Below are 23,900 nucleotides of genomic sequence, written 5' to 3' on the forward strand. Positions count from 1 at the left end.
GATACTTCTGAGGACACTTGCCACATAATGAGGATGAAAAAGCAGCGAGGCCGAGGTTGATAGAATCCCTCTACACAGCAGCTCAGGCCAGGGTAATTCCACTGGCAGAGTAAGTGGTACTTGAGACGCATATAAATGAACGTCTGTTACATTCAAGCCTTTGCCAAATGAGTTCACACAATGCAGATTAAGCCTATCACTGCCAGATAAATCTCTCCGTATTTCACAGTATACAGAGTTTTTAAATCTGCTGTCTGTGGCGACATTCCCCGAGCTGGTGCAACAGTAGTGATGTGTTTTATGTCAACCAGCAATGATTAGTTTTGCAGAGATGAAGGGCGTCCATAGAAGCGCACCAGAAACTTCGAGTTTAACCCTCGCTAACTTGAGAGGTTAAAATAATTTAATCGTGCGGCTATTCTAGACTTTCCAAATGTTATCAGAATGAATGGATCCAATTCTGATAGTGAAACGATTCATTTCTCAGGGGTTGTGACGCTCAAAAAAATGTATCCACTGTTTTACAGCCGAAACAGTAGAGACGGGGATGCGTGTACTCATAGAACTAGAGTTACATCCAGGTAACTACTTTTTACTCTCACTGCCAGAAGGGGGAGACAGAAGTTCTGCTCTGCAAGTTTAAGTGAGGGGGAAGTGGGCGTCTGGAGGAAGAGGTGGAAGTGAGAGGAAGAGGGAGGGGCGGGAGTGAGTGAGTGAACCCTCTGAGGAAACTTCCCACATAATGAGGATGAAAACCACTGAGGCCGAGGTTGATAGAATCCCTCTCCACAGCAGAGCTCAGGCCAGGGTAATTCCACTGGCAGAGCGAGCGGTTACTTGAGACGCATGTATAAGTAATGGCAAGCGTGTAAGTAATAAAAACTAATGTTATTTATAGTGATTAAGACACCCACCGAGTCAAAAATGATGAATGTGGAAACTCCCCAACATTCAAATACTGCCCTGGGGAAAGCTTTGCCAAGGTTCACTTCATTGATGCTGTCCGGAAGGGGCGCTGAGCCAAGAAAGTGGAGATTTTCCTCAGCAGACAATTATTATTTACTGTGAGGACACACACACACACACACACACACACACACACACACACACACACACACACACACAGAGCAGGACTAGGCTCTCTGCCAGCGCAGTAATCGTCATGTTATTTATTTGTTGTATGGACACGGAAGGGTCCGACTGAATACAAGTAGAAAGGCGAGGAAGTGGACAGCCCACAGTAATGAATGGGAGTCAGGATTTACCACCTGCACAGTGAATCACATCAGCACAAGGCCATGGCTGCTCCACCTGTGTGTGGAAGTGTGTGTGTGTGTGTGTGACAGGATGACAGCAGGTGGGAATGATGTGAGGAGATATCAGAGTCAAGGGACTTTGTTTCTGCCGTGTTTAACAATACCTCATTTCTACTTTTCTCTCTCTCTCTCTCTCCCGCTCCCATCAGACCACCACTCTGATTGGTTTGCTGAAAACGGCTCGTCTCCTGCGATTGGTCCGTGTAGCCAGAAAACTGGACCGCTACTCAGAGTACGGTGCAGCTGTGCTCTTCCTCCTCATGTGCACCTTCGCCCTCATCGCTCACTGGCTGGCCTGCATCTGGTACAAACACCTTCACACTGTCTGATGAATCAGATAAGATTTACTGAGGAAGACTTTCTGTCTGCATACATCATAACTGTTGACGTTAGTGTTGTCATAGTGCTGACATTCTCAACTTACATACAAAAGTTTCTCAAGTTTCTTATGCTTTATATAGAGGTGTGCTCATTCCAAGTTCTTCTTCTTTTGACTACAGTCAATGTGTTTGACAATCAATTTAGTGTGTCTTAAATGTAGCTGCATCCTCCTAAAGATTGTAAGTATTGTAACTGTCTTCATTTTTCCCAGGTATGCCATCGGCAGCGTAGAGAGAAACGGTTCAATCGGCTGGCTCCACACACTGGGGGACCAGTTGGGTAAACATTACAATGACTCCATCCCAGGTACTGAGAGCAAAAATACTGTAGTATTAATACTGGTAAGAAACATAGTGGTGGTATTATCTGTACTGGTTAGCTGTAACTGTAAACTTCCACTCCAGGCTCAGGACCCTCCATCAAAGACAAGTACGTCACGGCTCTGTACTTCACCTTCAGCAGTCTGACCAGTGTGGGATTTGGAAACGTGTCTCCAAACACCAACTCTGAGAAGATCTTCTCCATCTGTGTCATGCTCATTGGATGTAAGTACTGATATTATGGTCAAAAAGCTGCTCCATGGCTTCAGACCTGGGTGGAGGAAAGTATTTGGACAAAATAAACACAGAAAGTATGTAAAAAGAAGTTTAATGTGCTGACAAGTGACCTCCAGTAATACGTGCTGAAATGTGTCAGATGGAAAGACCACTTATCTGGTACTTAAGATAAGTCTAAACAAGAAGTATCTCACCCAAGTTTGACATTAAAAACTACTTTACACTTGTTATAATGACAACGATTACACATCCCAAGTGCTCTCCATTACTTCTTGTACATAAAAAAAATATATGTGATTTGAGTTGAGGTGAGTGTGACTGGATTTTGTTTACCACTACATTTCTATAAGGCCACTGCACAATCACAGGATTTGTAGGAACATGATTTGTGGTAAATCCTCCTCTTGCAGCTATTCTTGAACATTTCTGCAGACTCTAGTCAGCACAGCAGGGATTACTGTACACCAGACGGTGTCAGTGAGAGGACTGGGAAGTTATAAATCACTGAGCTGTTGTTTTTCTTCTCTCATACACCATCGCTCTTATAATTAAAGCAGCGAGAAAAAGCTGTTGATCCTATTTTTTATTCTGAAAGCATATCCTCTGATACCTTAATAAAATCCATCGGCAGGGATTGTAATATCCCCTTTCATGCTTATCAACTTCCTCTCCACACAGTAATTACCTCTGCAGGCTGCCAGAGCCCTGGACTTCATTGATCAGCAAAACATGGGATGACAAAAGGAGTATGACATTCAAAAGTAGCTTCTAGGAACTAATCACTACTTATTTGTTGTGTAATTATTAATTAATTAATTCATATTTATATTAATTAATAATCTAATAGACCCTTGACTAATAAAGACATTCAATAGAAACTCTTTCAAGAACCACAGAAATGTGTGACACTGATTGTGCATTGCAAAGGCAAACTGCAGGCAGTTTAACATTTGCTTGGCCAGAAAATGACCTGAGGCATGTCACATTTTAATTATTGAAATACTCCAAAGCCCTCCAAACTCAAGAGCTGAGCCCAGAAAAGAGTCCCCTATGTCAGTTGGTGCTGAGACTAACTCCCCCATCTCATACACACTCTGGCCAGTCTCACACAACACTACCTTCCAAACACTAATCAGAGTAAACCAAATTATAACACAATGTAAGGAAACCTATTTGGAACGATGGAAAGAAGAAGCCAAGGTAGATTAGAATGTTATCTGGCCCTAAAAAGAGATTATGAATTGACAGAATATCTCTCTACTGTCAGAGACAGAAAGCAGAGACAGATCCCGACCAAGTACAGGCTCAGTGAGCACAAACTGCCAGTCAGAAAAGGACGACACAAAAAATCATGGCAACCAAAAGAAAACAGTATGTGGTCACTGTTTGACAGGTGAGACAGAGACAGAGGCCCTGTTCACACCTGGCATTAACATGCATCTCAGGTGATCCAATCACAAGTGGACAGCTCTAAATACAGGTGTGAACGCACCCAAGACGCATTGAGATAATCTGTATACATATAATTAATATATATCAATCTTAATATTGTGTTAATCTCCATATTATTCTTATTTTGTACCGTCCAAATATTTGGACAAACTGTATTTTGATGCTTTGGCAACAGTGTTCTGGAAACTTTCACGCCAATAAAACTCATTGAATTGAATTGTGTACATACTGTGGACTTGCAATGATCATTTTAAAATGTTGAACTTAAACTAAGAGTCAGAGATCAATTGTGTCCCTTGTGACACACACAAACACACACACTCACCCGGACAGCAGCTTCAGCGGGTGATGTAGACAGTGATGGGAGCTGACAGAGGTTGAAAGGTTAGCAGGATCCAACAGGACAAAACAGGGACGCTCATGAAGGATATGACACAAAACAATAGCTGTCCTCTAAAGATAAAACCCTTTTATAGATCAGTCAATTCCCTGCTATATCTGTCCTCCACAGGACTGACCTCATGCAAAAACCAGGAGTCGTCATAGAAGAACTTGTTTCTCATGTTTAGATTCTTCTCCCTAAGTCAAACAAAGTCTGCAAGTGGTTCAGACAAGTTGTATGTAGATGTAATAAGTGTGTTTAGGGAGGGCACTATCACAAAGTAGAGTTTATGTATCATATTCATATATCACTCACTACTGTATGCTGTTATGAAAAAGACAAATGTGCCTCTGTAATCAAGAAAATATCTTCATAATAATTAATAATAATCACATTTTGTAGCACTTTTCTATCTAAACACTTTGTTACATAGTTACAAAGTCATCTTTGGTTACAAATCAACACTAAGACATTCTGATTAAAGCTTTGGTGAGTTCAAATACACACCTACAGTTTAATGTATCTATACAGTGCTTGTATGACAGATGGCGGATTGTAATCTCCTTTATTCTCCATTGTTATGCCATCCACTATCAGAGGTTCCTCTTTCTATTGATTTGTCACTTCTCCACTGACAAACATATCAAACATATCACCCAGCGGTGTCAAACGTAATTATATATGTCTATATAAATAGAGAAAACAGTCATCCAGAAATGTGTCAGGTCATATTACTGTATGCGGTGCCTCTGTGTCTCTATACTCTCTGTTAATGTGTGTGTTATCTCTTCCCTCCCTGCTTTCTTCCCTTGTTTCCACCTTTCTCCAACTTCCAAACCCTCCCTCGTGTCTCACCCTCTCTCGCTCCCCGTCTCTCTCTGACAACCAGCCCTGATGTACGCCAGCATCTTCGGGAACGTGTCGGCCATCATCCAGCGGCTGTACTCAGGGACGGCCCGCTACCACACTCAGATGCTGCGAGTCAGGGAGTTCATCCGCTTCCACCAGATCCCCAACCCGCTCAGGCAGAGGCTGGAGGAGTATTTCCAACACGCCTGGTCCTACACCAACGGCATCGACATGAACGCTGTGAGTTTTACTCATCCTCCTCAACCCAAATCCTGTGTGTGTACACCTAGTCTGTTAATGTTAATGAATGCATGAATACACACATGTACACACACAAAGGCTAGAGGAGTATTTTGAGCCTGCGTTGTACGTTAATAGGATGATTGGAAGACTTTGTCTCAGCATGCATGGTCCAACACCCTCAGAGAAAATAAGAATGATGTGAGTATCATAAATAATACACACACACACACACACATTTTGCAAACATGTGCAAACAGACATTTAAGAGTATCTGCACCATGCATGGACCTACATCAGTTTGTTCATATGCATGAAGACTAATACACCGTCTGTCATGCACACACATATGTTCATTACACTGAACAGATATGTTTATTCACACACATATGAAACATGAAATGAAACATGCATGACTAAAGATCAAGGGATTCAACTGTGCTGTGACCACGAATACATTTAGAAAGAGTTGCTTTCACACACGAGTACAAACATACTCTTGAGACACCCACGGGCGCTGTGAGTCACACCTGTCAATGGACACAAACGCACCATGCATGCTCACACACACACACACACACTGACACACAGTTTAGAGGAGTGCTTTCAACATACTCGTCGTATACAGTCGACCTCAGCCTGAATTCTGTTAGTCACAGTGTATAGGAGTGTGCCGCTTCAACACACACACACACACACATGCCAGTCACATCTTCTGATTACCAGCAGCATGAGGGCTTTGACTCAGATGTGACATTGGACACACACACACATGCATGCACGTACCACCACCGTAATCACTTGAGATCTGCTGACGTGAACACCTAATGCGATGTTTGAGTCAGTGGGTGTCATCTTTATTATCATTATTTATAACACATCATGTGTCATGTGTGGTATATGTTAGCAGAATATGTGGATCTGTAAGTGTTCATGTGGCTGTTATTTAACTAGGCAAACTGATTCTGGACTGTTTATCACTGCTTTTTAAGCTGTTTTGTAATTCCAGCTCAAAAGTACACTTCACTATAAATATCTGTGCTCATAACTTTAGGAAGGCTTTCCAGCTCCTAAATTCTTTTAAAAATTGCCAGTCAGAGCATAATCAGCGCCTCGTTATTGTCTGTGAAGCCTCGCAGAAGCACAGAGCAACCCCGTTTGCGTGCAGAGTCCCAAAACAAACACATATCCCATCGCTGAAATCCTGTTTTTCTTTCAGTTTAATAAGTGAGCCGTCGAAGTAGAGAGGAAACAAATTTGACGAGGATCCATGGGAACGCTTTCTCCGGTTTCATCCCTCTCCTCTTCCCTCATTATGTTGCTCTCTTGAAGGCCCAGTGAAGCGCATTGTTGTGAGCGGACTGGATTAGAGAATGTTTACTGTAATGATTATTATGATTGTGTGGAGCTTTCTGTCTGTCTCCGCAACCCATTCAATCAGCTTTGACCTCTTTTATTCATGAAGATGGAGAGAATAATAATGCAGCTCTGATGAGGAATATAAAAGTGACATCATGTAGTGATGACAACAAGAAAGAGGAGAGTCAGAGAGAAAGAACAGCAGGTCTGTGAGTCTGCATGAGGTTGCTCTTTTTGCAGCTGATGTCAGAGCAGGGACTCATCCTCGAAAGATCAATAAGATGTAAAGTAAATTATTTTCCTTATTGTCAACAAACCCCATGTGTAGACCCAAACCAACAATTAATTCATCTACTAACAAGTATTATGTGTCTATCCAAAGCCTGATATATCCTATTCCTCTGTGATATAGAGCTGCATTGTTGTCCAAAAACTATTAAAAACACTTTAATGAGCCACACTGTTGCACTGGGTGACATATTTCTTCATCACCACAAACACACACACTATACTTTATTTTGAAATCAAACAGCGTACAGCACCCAGCTGTTTAAGGCAATCATTTAGCCTTTTTAAAAAATGAAAGTATTTATTTGATAGCCATATATATTATATATTTGTTTCAAGTTTTTCATGCTTAGTAGTAAACAACTGGCTTGGGGCTGAGAGACACATGCAGTCTGGTCAAGTAGGAAAGTATTGAGAGACAAATGGACACATAGTTGGTTTTGGTCTTGTCATGGTATTTGTTGACAATATAGAAATATAGAATATTGCAAGTAGAAACAGGGTTCTCCACGCATCTTCAAACAAAAAGCAGCTGAATCAGGTGCTTCTCAGTCTGAGGACGGCAGACTTCAAAAACCAGAAGGGACTAACAGACTAATGTTTCAACACTACTGTGTCTTCATCAGAGTGTCTCTCTATTGCAAGCTTTATCTTTTAAATTGTGACTCTCAGATTTGCTCAGTTCAATGGAAGCAGACAGAATAAGATACCCTGAGAGTGATCATATTGATGTTTGGATGTTTATGGCAACCATTAATTGAATATTTGGACAAAACCTCTGGCAGAATAGACTTCTCCCCTTGAAGTTGGTACTTGGTCTCTAGTTTCATGCTGGTGTTAAATAAAAGGGTGAGTTGGATGTTCTCTATTCAGTTTTAGGGTTGGAGGAACTTTTTAGATGTTTGTACCATATTTTTTAATACTTGACACTTGTTTACTACACTTATACTTCGATAGAACTTGTATTAAGAAAGAGGCATGTGCATACAGTAGCATACTATGTAAATGCACATGTGGGAGCTCCTAAGTAGAACAAAGGGTTGGTGCTACAGCTACAATAGGCAGTAATAGTTATACCATATCATGACAGATATACAATCACTTGTTTGTGTAGCTACAGTACAGCTGTAGACAGGATTGCTAGTACGACCAACCAAGAGTAAAAAATCCACAAGGGGCCACAAAACATAACTTTTCCTCAGTAAACAGGGGCACAAAGAACACAATGATATATCCTCACAGCAAACATTTATATAAAGTAATAACAGTGTAACCTTGAAAGTTAGCAGCATCTTCTAAAAGCACCATTAAAAACAAGATCTGATAAAGCTAGCTTGTAAAGTCTGACTTCAGCACATTTTGGGGGTGTACCTGACAGCTGGCACAAATCAACAGAATGGTTGTTGTGCACAGGGAGTTATAGAAGGCTATTGTTCAAATTCACTAAATGGATTTTTCAGTTTTGAAAGGTGATACAGAGTTTATTCTATTTATTTCCATGTTTCCATATGTCTGACTGTCTTAAAGTGGGTTTGTGAGTGTGAGTGTAAGCCTGAGGAGAGATGGAAAGAGGTAATAGTAAATGAAAAATGAAGACTGGAAAAAAAAGTAAAGCAAAGGGGGGGTGGGGAGGGAGGACAAGCAATGAGGCCAGAGAGAAAAGACAGTCACTCAGAATCCGACTTAAGACCAAGAATGGAAGAAAAAAGAGTGCCTGCAGACAAATGACGAAAGCAAAAAATGGACAGTGGCCGGTGGAGGGATGGAGAGAGAGAGCCCAATGAAGGCTGAAATGAAGAAAGTAGCTTGAAATGGATGAAAGAGAGAGAAATGGAGAGGGAGAAACATGGTGTGGGTGTTTTAAGTACAATTCTGTTTTGTGCAGTCAGCCAGAGAGTTACAAGAGAGGCCCCGTAGCCTGCCGCTTAGAAGAGCTGGGGCTTCCCATGCTTGCAATGAACTCATTAAAACTGCACCAATTTTTCATATTAATAACACTCTACGGGCCTGCTGACTCTGTTCCAGTAGGACCTCTGAAATACAGTTTGGAATAATTTTTGCGGCGAAGCTAGAAAAATCAATGCATAGGCGCCTTGAAGAAGTAAGAATTCCAATCTGCTGATGTGCATCTTCTACTTAGATGTTCAAATCATAAAAAAAAAAAAAATTGAAATCATGACTTCTCTGGTGGTTAGAACCAATATCTTATGATAAATGTATAGGCAATTTAGTTTCGTCATCTTAATTTGTTGCATGGTGTAATAGCAGTAAAAGGCTAATGTCCCATGAGTGTTCAACCAATGGATGAAGGCGATGAAGACATGTTTTTATTATTCCTTTTAAAGCATCCATAATCTCTGACATTTATTTGGCATTAGCTTCGTGTTCTAGTCTTCACGCATCAGTCAATCGTTGCTAATAGCTTCGTATCAATACTGATGTAACCTTTCTCTATCAATTCATCCACTGTCTTTCTCCCACCTCCTCTCCTTCCTTCTCTTTCTCTTCCTCTCATCATCCTCTCACCTCTTCTCTTCTTTTTTTTTTCTTCCATCCACCATTTTCTCCTCTGTGGATCTTTTACTTTCTCTCACCGGATGTCTTCTCTGTCAATCTTTCCTTCTCTCATCAATTTATTCCACCCATCCTTCTCGCACATCCTTTCTTCTCCCCTCATTTTCTCTCTGTGCCTCCTTCCATCTGTCTTTCTTCTTGTCTCCCACCTTCTCATTCCTTCCTCCTTGTCTCCTCCCTTCCTCCCTCCCTTTACTCCTTGCTCCCTTGTTCCCTCTCCCCAGGTGCTGAAAGGTTTCCCAGAGTGTCTCCAGGCGGATATCTGCCTCCATCTGAACAGGACATTGCTGCAGAACTGTAAGGCTTTTAAAGGCTCTACCAAGGGCTGCCTCAGGGCGTTGGCCATGAAGTTCAAGACCACCCACGCACCCCCGGGTGACACGCTGGTCCACGCCGGGGATGTTCTCACAGCCCTCTACTTCATATCCAGAGGATCCATAGAGATACTGAGAGGAGACGTGGTGGTAGCCATCCTGGGTAAAAAAAAAAGATGTTTTACCAAATAAAATGTACCACCTAACCCTTGTTCCTGTGTTAATGTGTATGCAGCAGATCTACTACCCTCAGACCTATATGTTGCTTGGTTAGATTTTCTCTTTGGTTGAGAAGGAAGTCACGCTGCCTCTCAACAGCAGTAAAATATGCATTAGCTGATAGCGCCATCTACTGGTTAGCATAGAATGTTACTCCTAATAGTTGAGTGTTGCATTAGGATAACATAATAAAAGACCTGTTCAGGGTTTACTGTGCTTCTCACACAGTGTGATCTGAGATATGATCTAACTCCCTTAACAAATTAGGAAATGGATCAAATGATAACACTAGCAGTTATATAAATAAGTCAGTTTAAATGGTGTACCTGTATGATCATGTGGAAAGCAGTTAACTATATGTGCTAAATAATTAGTGGAGAAAAAGCATTAACATGTTACCCATTAAAGACTACTCTACTTTAACAACCTACACAGCTCACTGTCACTGTTATATATCAGTGTGATAAAAATGAGAAAGGGAATATTTAATAGTTAATAATGTTCAACCTTCATCAGATATATGGGCAAGCATCACAATATGTATACACTTAGAAGCTGCCCCAGTTATCCAATCAGAGGACCAAAGAAATGTGTTTAACTGATGAACATAAGACCTTGTACAAACACACATTGCCATCCAGGTCAGTAAGTGAAGAAAACACCATGCTGTACTAATGATTAGAAATGAATTGGAAAATGACATAACATCAAGAATGCTAATTAATCATAAAACTTACAATGTTATCATGTTAAACATTACAGCAACAACATCTATATTACACCAAACTGTACAAAGATCTAAACTAGAAATAATAAATTAAACGCAAAATGTGTCAGTTTATCATAAATGTTAAAATGTTACCATTCATTTAACATTACAGCTAAAGTATAAATAAGAGAAAAAGTGACCCTTCTTCTTAAATCTTAACAGCAACATCCAACAATTTAGAAAGTATAAAAAATGTTAGAAAAGACTTCAGGTAAATGTTGGCAAATGACCACTATTCTTAATAAATACATATATTTTTTCATTCAAAAACCATCATGTTCATGGAATAAGAACTACAGTAAATATGGGTATAATAATACATGTGATTGCCTATAATATTTCAAGAGCAATTGATCTCATTTATTGACAGTAACATAGGTGAGGACAATACCACTTTACATTTTAGGTTACACTACAAACATCACAGTAAAATAACATGTGGCTACATTATCATGGCTGTTACTCAGTTCATCCACCCTACTCTATAGAGTAGGGTGTTTGTTCTTCATAAATGTGTGATAGCTTTATTGACTACTTGTGCAGTATGAGGTCACTAATGAAGATACTATTCCCTAGAAACTTACATTTTTCCAGGTAGTTCCCTAAATGGTTTTCCTTTCTTCTCACCATTTCCCAGGAAAGAATGACATCTTCGGTGAGCCTATCAACCTTTATTCCCGACCGGGTAAATCCAATGCTGATGTGAGGGCTCTGACGTACTGTGACCTCCACAAAATCTTCAGAGAAGATGTTCTGGAGGTGCTGGACATGTATCCTGAGTTTGCAGACCACTTTTGGAACAACCTGGAAATCACCTTCAACCTCCGAGATGTGAGTTTACAACCTCATCCCAGAACAACCGGAAATAAAATCTGATGGACACAAATACGTTATAATAATTGTTAACGTTCTCTCCCTCTACATATTCAGTGATCCTGATACACACTGTTTAGATTCTTATTCATTGCTGATTTGACTAATTCCATCCCTGCAGTGTTTCTATTAAGAAAGACTCTTCAGTGCTGGTTGTTTCTATTTTCAGACCAACATGATCCCAGGCTCTCCCAGCAGTGACGACTCCAAATGTGGGGGATTCAACAAATTACGCAGACGCAAGTTATCATTCCGACGACGCACAGAAAAAGGTAATCCATCCCCAAGAGCTCATCTCTCACTTCAACCATGTCATCTGTCATATTAAAAAAACCTCCAAATTATCTATCTGTCAGAAAATACAACTTCAAAAAGTATAGTCTGTGCATGCCAGGCTTTTTCTGGCAATCCTCAATCCAGGTAATCCAGCTGGACTGACCAATCTCCCTCTTTTTTTTTTAATCTTCCCTTGCACACCTCTGTCCAGATGATGCAGACGCTGGTGAAATTAAAAAGTCCCACAAGTCTGTGCGGCGAAGACAGAGGGAAGCAGCCAACAACCAAAAACAGGAGGAGGCATCTAAGAGGCAGTGGGAGGCACATCGAAGCTCAGTGTCTTCCCACTCCAGTGGTGATGAGGTACAACACCACTATTTCATCATAATTCACTCTAAAATGCTTACTGTACTTATTGTTTTGTGGTTGTTGTGCACCATGACATAATAAAAAATGGATTTTAATGTCGGATCTCCTTCTTACAGGGGGAGGAGTCAGTCGTGACTGGCCTCGCCCCTCCACCTGCAATGCTGGAGAATCCTCAGGCTCAGGCCACACCCATGAACTTCAACGATAACACTGAGGGTGAGGGAGACCCCAAGACTGGCAACACCTGCAACGCCCTGTCAGGTAAAATAGAATCCAATAGTACCCCCGTATCTGAATGAAAATGATAAACTAATCCCTGCCTAATGTTTCACACTCAAACACACACTCACTTCCCCTCCCACAGGTGCATTCTCAGGTGTGTCTAACATCTTTAGTTTCTGGGGGGAGAGTCGAGGGGGTGGTCAATACCAGGAGGTTCCCAGCTGCAGCCTGGCCTCCCCACCACCCCTCAACACACCGCTGCACAGCCTGAGCCGCCAGCAACGCAACCAGCTGGACACACGTCTGGACCTGCTGCAGAAACAGCTCAACAGGTATGCCTGGATGGACGTATGGGTGTGTGTCTCTGTGTGAGGTCTGGTTAGGCGTGTAAGTGTGTGTTGGTCTTGCTCTCGCTGCTGTTCGGAGTTCTGATCAATCACTTTTTTTTTAAATGAAGATAATATGGAAATCCCTGCTAAGCTGCAGCAGCACTTTGAGTCGTCAGACAGCTTGAGACAGTTTCTCTTACCTGACTGCCTCTGAAAGGTTTCTCTTCTCTCCACCACAGTGGAAAAAATTAGTTTTTCCGTCCCTGTAGCCTTTAGCTGGATGAAGCTCCTTTGTCAGGTCTTGTTCAGATCACAGGCTGTGTGTCTTTATCCTGGTTGTACTGTAGCTGTGAGGCAGGCTGCGCCTCCAGCTGAATGCTCAGAGTTTTAACGCATGATTGACTGGGTCCTCTGCTGGATGTGATGTGTCAGCAGGCTGAAAGTGTGTGTGAGGAAATTCAGATGGAGAGTAGTAAGGAATTAGATGGGGAGTAGTAAGGAGTTAGTGATCCCACCCCCAGTTGCTCAAAATACCTGAACATATGGTAAAGTCTCTGATGGACCTCTGATGGAAAGTTGAGCGTGAGAGATCAGCAGAGCTGGTCTTAATTAACCGTGTGAGAACCTCACAGCTAGGAACCAGCAGACCTCTTGAATGTGTGTTTATGAAGTCACACACTCACATCACACATTTATCTCTTTGCTTAGTGTGAATGTGGTCCAAGATGCTAGTTTATTAATGAGATAAATAAAACTTTGTGGACTCCTATGGGGAAGCAAGATGGAAAAACAGCATAAGCAAAACAGAGTTTAAAAAAGTATAATAATTAGAATAGAAAGTTTATTTCAGAAGTGGAGGGTAGACAACATCTACAGATGTCACTAACAGCCTTGATTGTTTACTTCAAGTAAAATTCACTTTCTTAACAGCCAGGGTCTTGTTTTCATAGTTTTTGCCTTCCATCCGACCAGTTATGATATTTTACTAATCAAAATGACATTGCCGAATTCTAAGCAAGGAGTGTTGAATGTGAAATTTATTCACAATGTAGAGCCCTCAAATATTCCCACAATGGAACAAAAAATGTATCCTTTATGACGGGTCGTGCAACACTACATCCATCAGTAGTGACACACACTGGTGATGATTCAAGTGTCAAAATCTCATTTTACTGCTCACTATACAGTTTAACCTAATGTGTGTCTGTTATATAGGCAGTAGTGAATGGGGGAGTGGTTTCAGGCACAGCTATAGTTTGTCTTTGAACTGAGCAATTATAATTGACTTTTCAGGTGTGCTTTTTTATGTTTTCCCTTCAAATAAGAGCTTGGAGTTTTTTTTACACCTTTTGTGCTTGTCTGACCACTTGTGATCCTCGTCCCAATGAACTTGATGTCATTGTGTCCCTGTAGCCATAATAATAACAATCCCCAACAAAAAAAGCAATTTTCTCTTAAATATGAAAGATTGAGTGACCTTGAAAGCTCATACAGCTCAATTATTTCTATGGGAACAGAGAGAATGAATAAGAGCATGTGTCCTCCCTGTAGTCATAAACAGCTGATCATCTGCATACTGTGTGCAGGTTGGAGAGTCGCATGTCAACAGACATCGGAGCGATCATGCAGCTGCTGCAGAGACAGATGGCCCTGGTTCCCCCTGCTTACAGCGCAGTCTCATCACCACCTCAGGTAATAACACACACACTCACACACACACAGTTCACTGACCCAGGGGCTATGTATAGAAACAAGATGCTGTCTCCTCCACAGGCCTCACCTTATCCTGGTCCAGGTCCAGGACCAGGACCAGGTCCAGGAGAGAGACTGGTGCAGCCTGCTACACCTCTGGAGACAGATATTCTGGCCTCCTTGTCAGAGGTGAAGCACATTTATATATATAATGATACATTGCATACTTCACTTTACTGTCATTTGACTGTTTATTGGGTTCGGTGGAACACTGTGATTGGTCTGCAGTGTTTTGGGAAATAGTGAATATAAATCAGAGACACTGAACACCATGTTTGTATTCTCAGGCATTCTTAAGACAACAGAGCTCATTTGAATGTCTTTGAATCTCAGTACTCAGTTAAAGTTAGGAACTGGAATATCCCCCGGCATATCCTGGAAGTAGTGCTAATAATAACTAATTATACAACAATACTTCATTCTAAAATTCTGTTTGTATTACAAATTAGACATTTTTGTTGTAGCATTTTTATAATATTTTACTTTAACAGACCTTTATGCAACCTCACTCAGTCAGTGAAGTTGGTTTTAATCATGTTTGGAATAGAAAATGGAACATATGAAATGTATGTATTCATATCCTTATGACTCGAGGTTCAAGATTCCAGGTTTTTGTGCAGAAGTGTCTTTGACTCCTCTACATCGACACTTCATCTCTGTCACTTCATCTCTGTCACTTCATCTCTGTCACTTCATCTCTGTCACTTCTGTACGAAGGTGCAGGTATTATCAGTGTGAGACTGGATGTCCTGACCACGTTTTATGATCCAATATTTATTTTAGTTCTTACTTTACAACTTACAGTGCACACTTTAGGTCCACATTAAAATTAGTGAAGCAATTTAAACATTTATCCATGAAAGTGTGGATCTGTTGTTGCGGGAAGGCGTGGACAGGATTTAGACAGACATTTAAAGGTATAATGTGTAAGAATTGGCCAGAATTTTAGTTTAAAACATTCCCAATTTAACTAAAATTATCGACAGAATGTGAAGAAATAACAGTTTTGATATTATGTCATGTATGACAATATGACGTATTGTGTTGCATAGATATCTACTGAAGTTAGCATGCTAACCAGCTAGCTTCGGCCCGTACTGTCTCGTAATACCACTTTGTACCACAGGGGTGATAGTGAGTCACTGTAGCATCCAGTCTGAACCTCGGTCCAACATGACAGGAAGAAGAAGTAGAGCTGCCCAATAATGTTGGAGCCAGGCTGAATGCTGTTGAAATTTATGCTGCAGGACTGTTAATATGTCACTTTATTAAGTTTTAATGTTTTTTCAGGCAAGAAAGTAACCATGTAGACTCTCAATATGTGGTCAGTTTATCCAAATAAAGTCTATTTGGAAAGTTGCACCAACATTGTGGGAGCAGCTGCCTGCTGCTGTGGAGACATCAGCTGTTCATGTCAGCTGATCTGACAAACTGCACTGGCTCATGCCAGCTGTGTTTAAACTGGCATGAGCCTTTTGGCATTGTAGCACATCGTAGTGAGCTGGATCGATATTGAAATATAATATCAATAAATTAGGTCTCTACTGAATTACTGTGTTTTAAAATGCATTTTATTAATAAATGAATAAATGAATAAATAAATTATGAAATAAATGATGCTGTGTGGCAGAGAAGGTGCTGTTTTACCATTAGTGAGTACTTCACTAGTTTCTTGTCTCTTTCCCTGCAGATCTTGGATTCCCAGGACTTTGAGGAGTTCCCAGCCAAGTCTATTGACTCTCTGCAGCCCCAGGAATCACCACTGATCAACACCACCCAGAGCCAGCTCGCCCCCTCTGGCCTGGACAGCCTGGGGCAGCATCTGGAGCTGGAGCTTGGACTGGGAACAGGGGCTGCAGTCATTTCAGGTCCAGCGGTAGGTTCAGGTTTAGGGTTAGATTTAGGTAGTGGGGCAGCAGTGGGGTCACAGCCTGCGATGGGGTCCAGCTTAGGAGCAGAGTTAGACTTTGGTTCAGGGGTGTGTATGGGGGCTGGGGTTGAGCCAGCGGCTGCAGCTGGGGTATCTTCCCTGGATCCCGAAACCCAAAGGAGGCTGTCCCTCCAAGAACCACAGACACCTCTGGACTCACGGACACCACAGAGACACAGCTCTGACCCAGGGGGGAGCTAAGGAAGAGGTGAAGGGGGAGGAGAGTGGGATGGAGGGATACAGAGAGTGAAAGAGAGAGACGGTTTATCCTCAAGTCCCTCCCATTTCCACCGGTCCTCATGGCACTTTGGAGGCACCTATACTGTACCTACCACCTAGCTATGTCTCACCATCCAAATTCAACCTCTGACCTCTCAAGTAAGGACACACTGCTCAGAAAGAGTGAAGCCAGGCGGGAGGGTCAAGGAAAGGATTTAGACCTCTCTCCATCTCTCTCCTCCACGAGTCCCCCCCTCTCCTCACACCTGGAGCTTTCTGAACTCCACAATGGTACAACCTTTAACCAAAACCACAAACAGAGCGGAGACAAGCTCTGCCTCTTAATGATTACAGTCCGGGTCAACCCAGACCGATCTGGTCTGGACCTCTCAGTCATCCGCCGAGGGTGACGCCTCCACACACAAATAAATGACTGCTATCCTGTAGAAGAATCCCTTTACTGCTGTATCCAGTGTTGGATGACTAACGAGAACAAGCAAAGACAACAACGGACAGAATAATGACCAAACAAGTAGCCATTTACGTCTTGCACTGAAACTCCTATTGATATAATGATTATTCTATTCTATATGTCCGTGGCGCTTCCGATAAACTCACAAACTGGTTGGTAAATCGTAGTGTTAGCTGGCCTAACAGAAAACCTACTGTCCCATTCTGTCATTGGTTCCTTCCCCCTGATGTCCTGCCCCAAGAGGCGGAGCTAATGCTCCCCTCTTCCCATGAGCACACTGGATTGACTGGTTTGCACCTCAGGGGTGGGAACTGGAGGGTTAAAAGCCATGAATTTTCTTGACGAACATATCAGCTGCCCTACCATAAACATTGTAGAGATTTGCTAGTGAGTGAAGAACATATGGCATGCTTAGGCAGTGTCACAAACAGGTAAACTGGCAAACTTACAAGTTTACCAAGAGAAAATTGCACCAAGAAAAAAAAAACCAACTAACTAAATATGTAAACAAGTAGGAAATCCCAACTTACTAATTTCATGAGCTATGAGTTAAAGTAGAGGAAAAGTCATGTTTGATCATCAAACACTATGAAGAGATGAAGTCAGCAGTGAGTTCTAGTTTATCACGGTTGAATTTGCTACCTCAGATTTCATTGGTCCTTACTTTTTTTCACCTGAGCAAGCACCCAGAATGCTTTTACTTTGTACATACGAGTTTTGTCATGTGATACGTAAATATACAAGTTTGCCAGTTTACGACGACCAGCCGAATGCGCCATTATTCTATGTACAGTACAATATGCAAACACTGGCACGAAGAGACGAGTGAGTGCGCTTTAATCTTACTATGTGTGTGTGCTAAGTTCAGGTCCAAAGCTTTTTATGTGTGCGCGTTTGTCCTCGTTTTTTGTTTTTCAGTCTGCAGAGCATGGCGCAGTACGTTTGCTTCACACACTGTAGAGGGTCACTGGATTCTAATTTTAAGGGGCAAATTAGTTTTCTTTGCCCCCAAAACTGATTTTAGTGGCTAAACAGACAAAAGACAGATTCTGTGTTTGCTTTATGAGTCTAGATGGCACAAATAAAACCCTTTACAATGTAAGTTTAAATATACTTATGAGGTCATCTAAGTCCATCCAAGACTTCTCACTTCTACAGCAGTAGTGAACCCAAGAAGAAGAAATGATTCAGTAGCACTGTAGCTGTTTAATTTCATTTAGTTTTTCTAATTGCTTCCCACAGAAATACATCCCATCCTCGTCATGCGCTGTTAGCAGGCCTCCGACACGCTAAGGTTCTGTGTGGGGGTATGATGATGCTCACACACAGATGGTGACCACATTACCACTTTATTATTAATATAAACTAAGAAATGCAGCATATGCACAGATGTATGCACCAACCGGTTTGTCATTGAAGCTGACAGACCGCAGTTAATTAATTAATTAATTTCACATCCAACCAGCTGTCACACTGCGCTGTCCAGGATCATGGCAGTTTATAGCTTTGGGGGTCACAATTCTAAATATGGTGAGACTTTACACTAGTTATCACTCCTCAGGTTTCACTCGGCTCAGTGCAGAAATAATATTTGTACTGTAATGCTGCGTGATACAGATTGGCCTCAGACACAGTACCTGATGAATAACTTATTAGAGGGAGCGATGGCGATGTGTTGAAGTGATGAGGAAATCTTTGGTCCAGTTCTCCACCTTTCATCTACCTGCATTATAACGCACTGATGGGAGGCATCACAGCACTGCAGCAACTCACCACACACCAGATTCATTTATCCTGATAAGAAAACAGCAAATTATTACTGAAGGATATGATTTCTTTTGTTTATAAGTGATCTTAAGTTTGCATGATTGTGATGAGGGTTGGTTCATTTTTAATGAAATATCATGAAAGCTTTTCCTTTTATAGTAGCAATTACTGTGTGTCAAAAACATACAAAGAAACCCAGTAAGAGGTTTAACAGCTGGCAAGGTACAAAAGGAGGCAATACAATACAATATTATGACAAATTCATATTGATAGATCTTTAAAAAGTTGGCTATGTTTACACAGGTGGTAGATTTTTTTTCAGCAATAGCTGGTAGTTGTAAATTGAAATGAATCCTACCTTTTAGGTGACTGAAACACAACTGAACTGGCCTCCAACTCTAAAATGTATCCCTACACATACACTTCACCTTTTCACCTACATTAAATACAAGATACTGTATTTAGAATCTATGATTATGTGATGCTGCAGTGTCATAACGTTCAAATGACAGTAATCTGGTGCAAGATTGTGGATTTTAGAAGGTGGTGAAGGAAATGACAAAGGTGTAGTGGTGCCACTTTTAGACTCTTAGCTATACCCCGTTGTAGGAAGGGATGTAGAAAATAATAACAAGAGCAGGTGCAATGATACCCTCATGAAATGGAACTTCACTGAAATAACTCTTTATCACTTTATAGTTTAAAATCATCAAGATGAAGGGGACAAAAAACTATATCTGACATCTCCAAATCGTCTTCCCTGATTCAAAGTTTCCCTTCCTGTTCCACACCATGAAGAAGTGAGTCATAGCAGAGGAGGGCAGGCCTGCTGAAGTGCAATAGTCCTTGAAAGACATGAGACTTGTAGCAGCTTAATCACATCTGTTAGTGTTTTAGCACTTTATTTTTGAAACAGTGCAGATGTTTAATAAAGACTCAGGAATGTGTCATCGGTGTCATAGGGTTCATTTCGCTTCGTCTGATAAATCCAAACCAACAAAGAAAAGAGGAAAACAAGTCACATCCTAAAACTTTCATTCTGGTGGATTTTCCCTTTAATGCAGAATTATGAAGACTGTGTTTTGCTGCTTGCTGGTCTAAGCTATTTTATTTATTTATTTGGTTGTAGGATTATTTTTCTTGTCTTTGGATTGTATCTAATATGATATCATGAACAGGTCATTTGATGGAGTAAGTGAAGGTTTTTTTTGTGTTAACATGTCTCTTCCCATGTTCTTTTGTTCATACTGTATTGATGAATCTGACACTCATACAACCTCTCAATATTTATTCAATATTTATGGGTATAAGTGCTTGCTGAGCAATAACCATTATTATTACTATTATCAATAATTCTAAACTGATCAATTCCAAAATGCAGAGGAGTCACATTCAAGACACATTGTGCATGTTGCCTATTTATCACACTTGTTGTCAGTGTCTCTGCCTGTGCAGTGATTGGACCGTGTGGCTGCGTGTGAGCAGCCGGTGTCACACTTTGTAAAGCTGCACTTTAGTATCGAACCAAAGCAAGTGAACGCTGTTACAAATGATCACTGGTGACATTTTAAACTCACATGTAATTCTCTCTTGAGACATTTAAAACAGAGTGTCGCCTGAACATCTGACTTTAAAACGAAGGTGTAAATGCAGTTGGCTTATCTGTGATTTTAAATTTCAACCAGGGATATTTTTTAAGTGACTTGACAAGAATTTTTTGGGGGGGGTGTGATCAGGACGGTTGTGAAAACTTGAACCCAGAGAATTATTCTAAAAGGTGAGAGTTGCTGTGTAAAAAGTGATTCTAGCAGATGAAAGCTGACTGGACATGTCACTGTGTTCAACAATCTGTAGTTAAAATGTGAGTGAATACATCACGGATGTCCAAAGCTATAATGATAAGCTGACACTGACCAGATCTACTGAGTTCTTCTTACTACTGAACCCTTTCTGCTTGTTGTTGTTGTGTTTTATTTGGTTTTGCTGACATAGCCATCACCCTCAGTTAGTTTTCACCAGCAGTCCCAGCTTCCCCTTCCACTCTGCAATTTGTCCACAAACGAGGAAGAATGGAGAACAGGTTACAGCTGTTTTGTGTGTCAGTCAAGTCCCGTTACAAAACACTCCTGACTGCAAATATCCAGTGAATCTGGAGTTTCATGGACTTCTTTACCAGTGAATCTGTTTTTTTTCTTTTCTTTTTTTTTTTTTTTTACAGTGTAGTGCTGAGGTACTGATTTGCAGAAGTGGGCTCTCCTCGCCATCTCATGTACTGTAGCGAGTGTTTTGTTAGTATTCAATAACAGTCACCTAGTGGCCTGAACTGTATCTTTACATTCAGAACTATGACCTCAAATCTAGAATGTGGTTGTTGTCGACTCTTCTTCTTTGACCTTGTACGTGACGGTAGACCTTAGTGGAATATTCAATGCTAGAGAATACATTTATGTAATGCATACTGCATATTATAACAGTAGAGGGTGCACTATGAGAAAAAAAAAAGAAAAAAAAAAGAATGGATTTACATCCATGAGGGGATGGGGAATGGGTGTGTTTGTTGGGGGAGGGTATTTAAGGAGGTTAGAGTGTTTTATTCCCCTTTGCATTTGAATACACACACACACAAACTTACGCGCTTACAGTCACACCTGCGCACACACACACACCTATACACACACACACACACACCTCGCTTAATGGCTCTTCCATATTGCTGAGCTTTTTTCAGCTCTGTTCAACTTTCTATGAGTTCTGACAGACTTGGGTCCTGTATTTGTAGATATTTTGAGCACTTGGGGAGGGGGGGTTTGGTACCGTTTACACAACACTGGATCTGCTCTGTCACTCCTTGCCTGTACATACTAACTTCTACTACTTGTAAAGGAATCAAACTCTTTGGCACTCGTATAGCCAGCACTATGCAGAAACTGAAAAATTTCTTTGGCATGCTTTGAAATGCAGAATACTATAGAGGAAAATATACTAAATAAATAAAGTCTGCTCTAATTTCTTATGAAAATAATCACCTTATTGAGAAAAAAAAAAAAAACGTGGACAAAGTCGTCCATACGATCATGAGGAGGAGGAGGACGATTAGGATGAGGATGATGAAGCTACTTTTAATATTGTGCACATTTTTACTTGCATGCTGCACTGAGAATCATCCAGCAATGAGAGGGTTTGATGTGCAAAGCAGCTGATTTTTGCTGTATGCTTGCAAACTGTGTGTAGAGTGAAACACTGAATTCTTCCTGGTTACGGGAGAGTCATATTTATATATACATATATATACATACTACTTCCAGGTCATGGAAGAGAGGGATACTGAATAGCTGCAAATATAGTGATCCTAGATGATACAATATTATATTGTATATTTGTATCTTTGGTTGCAAACCACTTTAATGGAGTGATGCATGTGTGGCAGTCCTGGGCAGAACTGTTAAGTGTTTCGCAAATCTTTAGGAGCGCTTGATTTACCTTACCTGTGCTCCTCTCAGGCTTGGGAAGTTAAATCAAGTGCACCTAAAATATTACAAACCCTGCTTTGGCGCAGCTGAGAGGGGCTACACTCTTAAGAACGTCTATTATCAACACATCTGAGTGCAGTTTGGGACCACACCTCTGTCGTGTGTCTTTTCAGTGCCTAAGGTGTTAAAATCTGTTAACACGTTTTTTGCTGAAAAGTAGCGATGTCCCGGAAAAACTCTCACAAATGTTGTGAAAATAGCAGATCTTTTTTAATAGTGTAAACTCTGTGGCGGTCCCTGGAATTCTGACAGTCATAGAATTATAATACTGGGTTGGCTAATGGAGTGCTTAGAAGTTCATAATACATTATTTATATCAAATGTTGGTGCAGCTCCAGGTTCTGATTGTGTGATAGCATTATCAATGGTTGAACTTTATAAAATTTCAAAATATTTCTTTCAATAAACCTCTTTGAAAGCAAGATTGTCATGTCTGGACTGATTCTTAGATGCATTACAAGACTGTTGACTAGAAGTTTTTCTTTTTCTCTCCACATTTTAGTCCTGAAGAACAATCTGCTTCTGTCTACTGGAAGAAACATGAATCAGGTTTTCAGACAAGCCTGAAATCATTCTGTGTCATAAATACATAATGAGGTATTAAAACTCACACAACGACCACACTGATTAATCACTCTAATACAATTTTTCCTGCGAAGCAAATTTGATCAACTTCTTCCACTCAACCTTAGATTAATAAATTAAACATGCCTACAAGGACAAGAATAAAATAGCTATAGCTCCACATTGATACAAATCGTTCCACAAGTTTCTTTTGAACACTGAAATGTGCATATCTGTTATTAAAACAGAGCAGCAAGCATGAACAGATCATGAGACCCAAAAGACACAAAGGCCTTTCTTATTTCTTACCAGAGCACCTGTGGCCCACCTTAAACTCATCCTTAAACTCATCCCATCCAGTTATGCTGTTGAATACAGATCCGAAACTTGAGTATTTTGCTCATGCTAGAGATGAAAAGAGGCTCAGTAAATCCTCCCCCAAAGCTTCCTGTCACAGCAGATTCACACTGACTCTCCTCTGCACAGATATCATATCACATACAACACAAAATGTTACAGAAAACCATCCAAGTAAACCTGTGATGCATGGTATTTTCTATCAAAGAGAGACATTCTGCTGTCAGTCATATTTAAATGATTTTACTCACTTTAATGAAGGTTTACTCTAGTTTTAGTATGGATATGAAGCTGTTTGGGAAAATTAGAAATATAATAAGTATTAGGTCAGACTCCATATTGGCAAATACTCAACATTAAAGAGTCAGGAGCAGAGAGACGTCACTGGTCAGTTCAGTAACCTGTTCAGCACTTTCCATAAAAATCACTTTTGAGTCTACAAACACAACTGTGAATTTAGCACGTTTTTTAAAAAAATATATTATTCTATACTGTACCATCCCTTTTCCCAATAGCACAAATCAATGTGCAACCAATAGT

The 23,900-nt window shown here is 40.8% G+C and overlaps 1 protein-coding gene across 7 annotated transcripts in view; it reads left to right on the forward strand.

Annotated features, from left to right (window-relative positions):
• The window catches only part of kcnh2b (potassium voltage-gated channel, subfamily H (eag-related), member 2b), a 243,079-nt gene extending 220,218 nt beyond the window's left edge, over nt 1-22,861 (forward strand). For 4 of the 7 annotated variants that reach the window (XM_042398707.1, XM_042398706.1, XM_042398708.1 and 1 more), the window contains 14 exons: nt 1,466-1,620; nt 1,909-2,003; nt 2,102-2,242; nt 4,978-5,177; nt 5,316-5,378; nt 9,623-9,875; nt 11,338-11,531; nt 11,743-11,845; nt 12,061-12,212; nt 12,335-12,479; nt 12,583-12,772; nt 14,356-14,461; nt 14,543-14,650; nt 16,212-22,861. In XM_042398707.1, the coding sequence (XP_042254641.1) occupies nt 1,466-1,620; nt 1,909-2,003; nt 2,102-2,242; nt 4,978-5,177; nt 5,316-5,378; nt 9,623-9,875; nt 11,338-11,531; nt 11,743-11,845; nt 12,061-12,212; nt 12,335-12,479; nt 12,583-12,772; nt 14,356-14,461; nt 14,543-14,650; nt 16,212-16,652 (2,346 nt within the window). In that variant the 3' untranslated portion in view covers nt 16,653-22,861. The remainder of the gene's footprint in view (nt 1-1,465; nt 1,621-1,908; nt 2,004-2,101; nt 2,243-4,977; nt 5,178-5,315; nt 5,379-9,622; nt 9,876-11,337; nt 11,532-11,742; nt 11,846-12,060; nt 12,213-12,334; nt 12,480-12,582; nt 12,773-14,355; nt 14,462-14,542; nt 14,651-16,211) is intronic. The other 3 variants (XM_042398710.1, XM_042398711.1, XM_042398713.1) reach the window with 2 other exon arrangements.
• The last annotated feature ends 1,039 nt before the right edge of the window (nt 22,862-23,900 follow it).

This window comes from Thunnus maccoyii, chromosome 21, assembly GCF_910596095.1.
Source record: "Thunnus maccoyii chromosome 21, fThuMac1.1, whole genome shotgun sequence".
Classification (NCBI taxonomy): Eukaryota; Metazoa; Chordata; class Actinopteri; order Scombriformes; family Scombridae; genus Thunnus; species Thunnus maccoyii.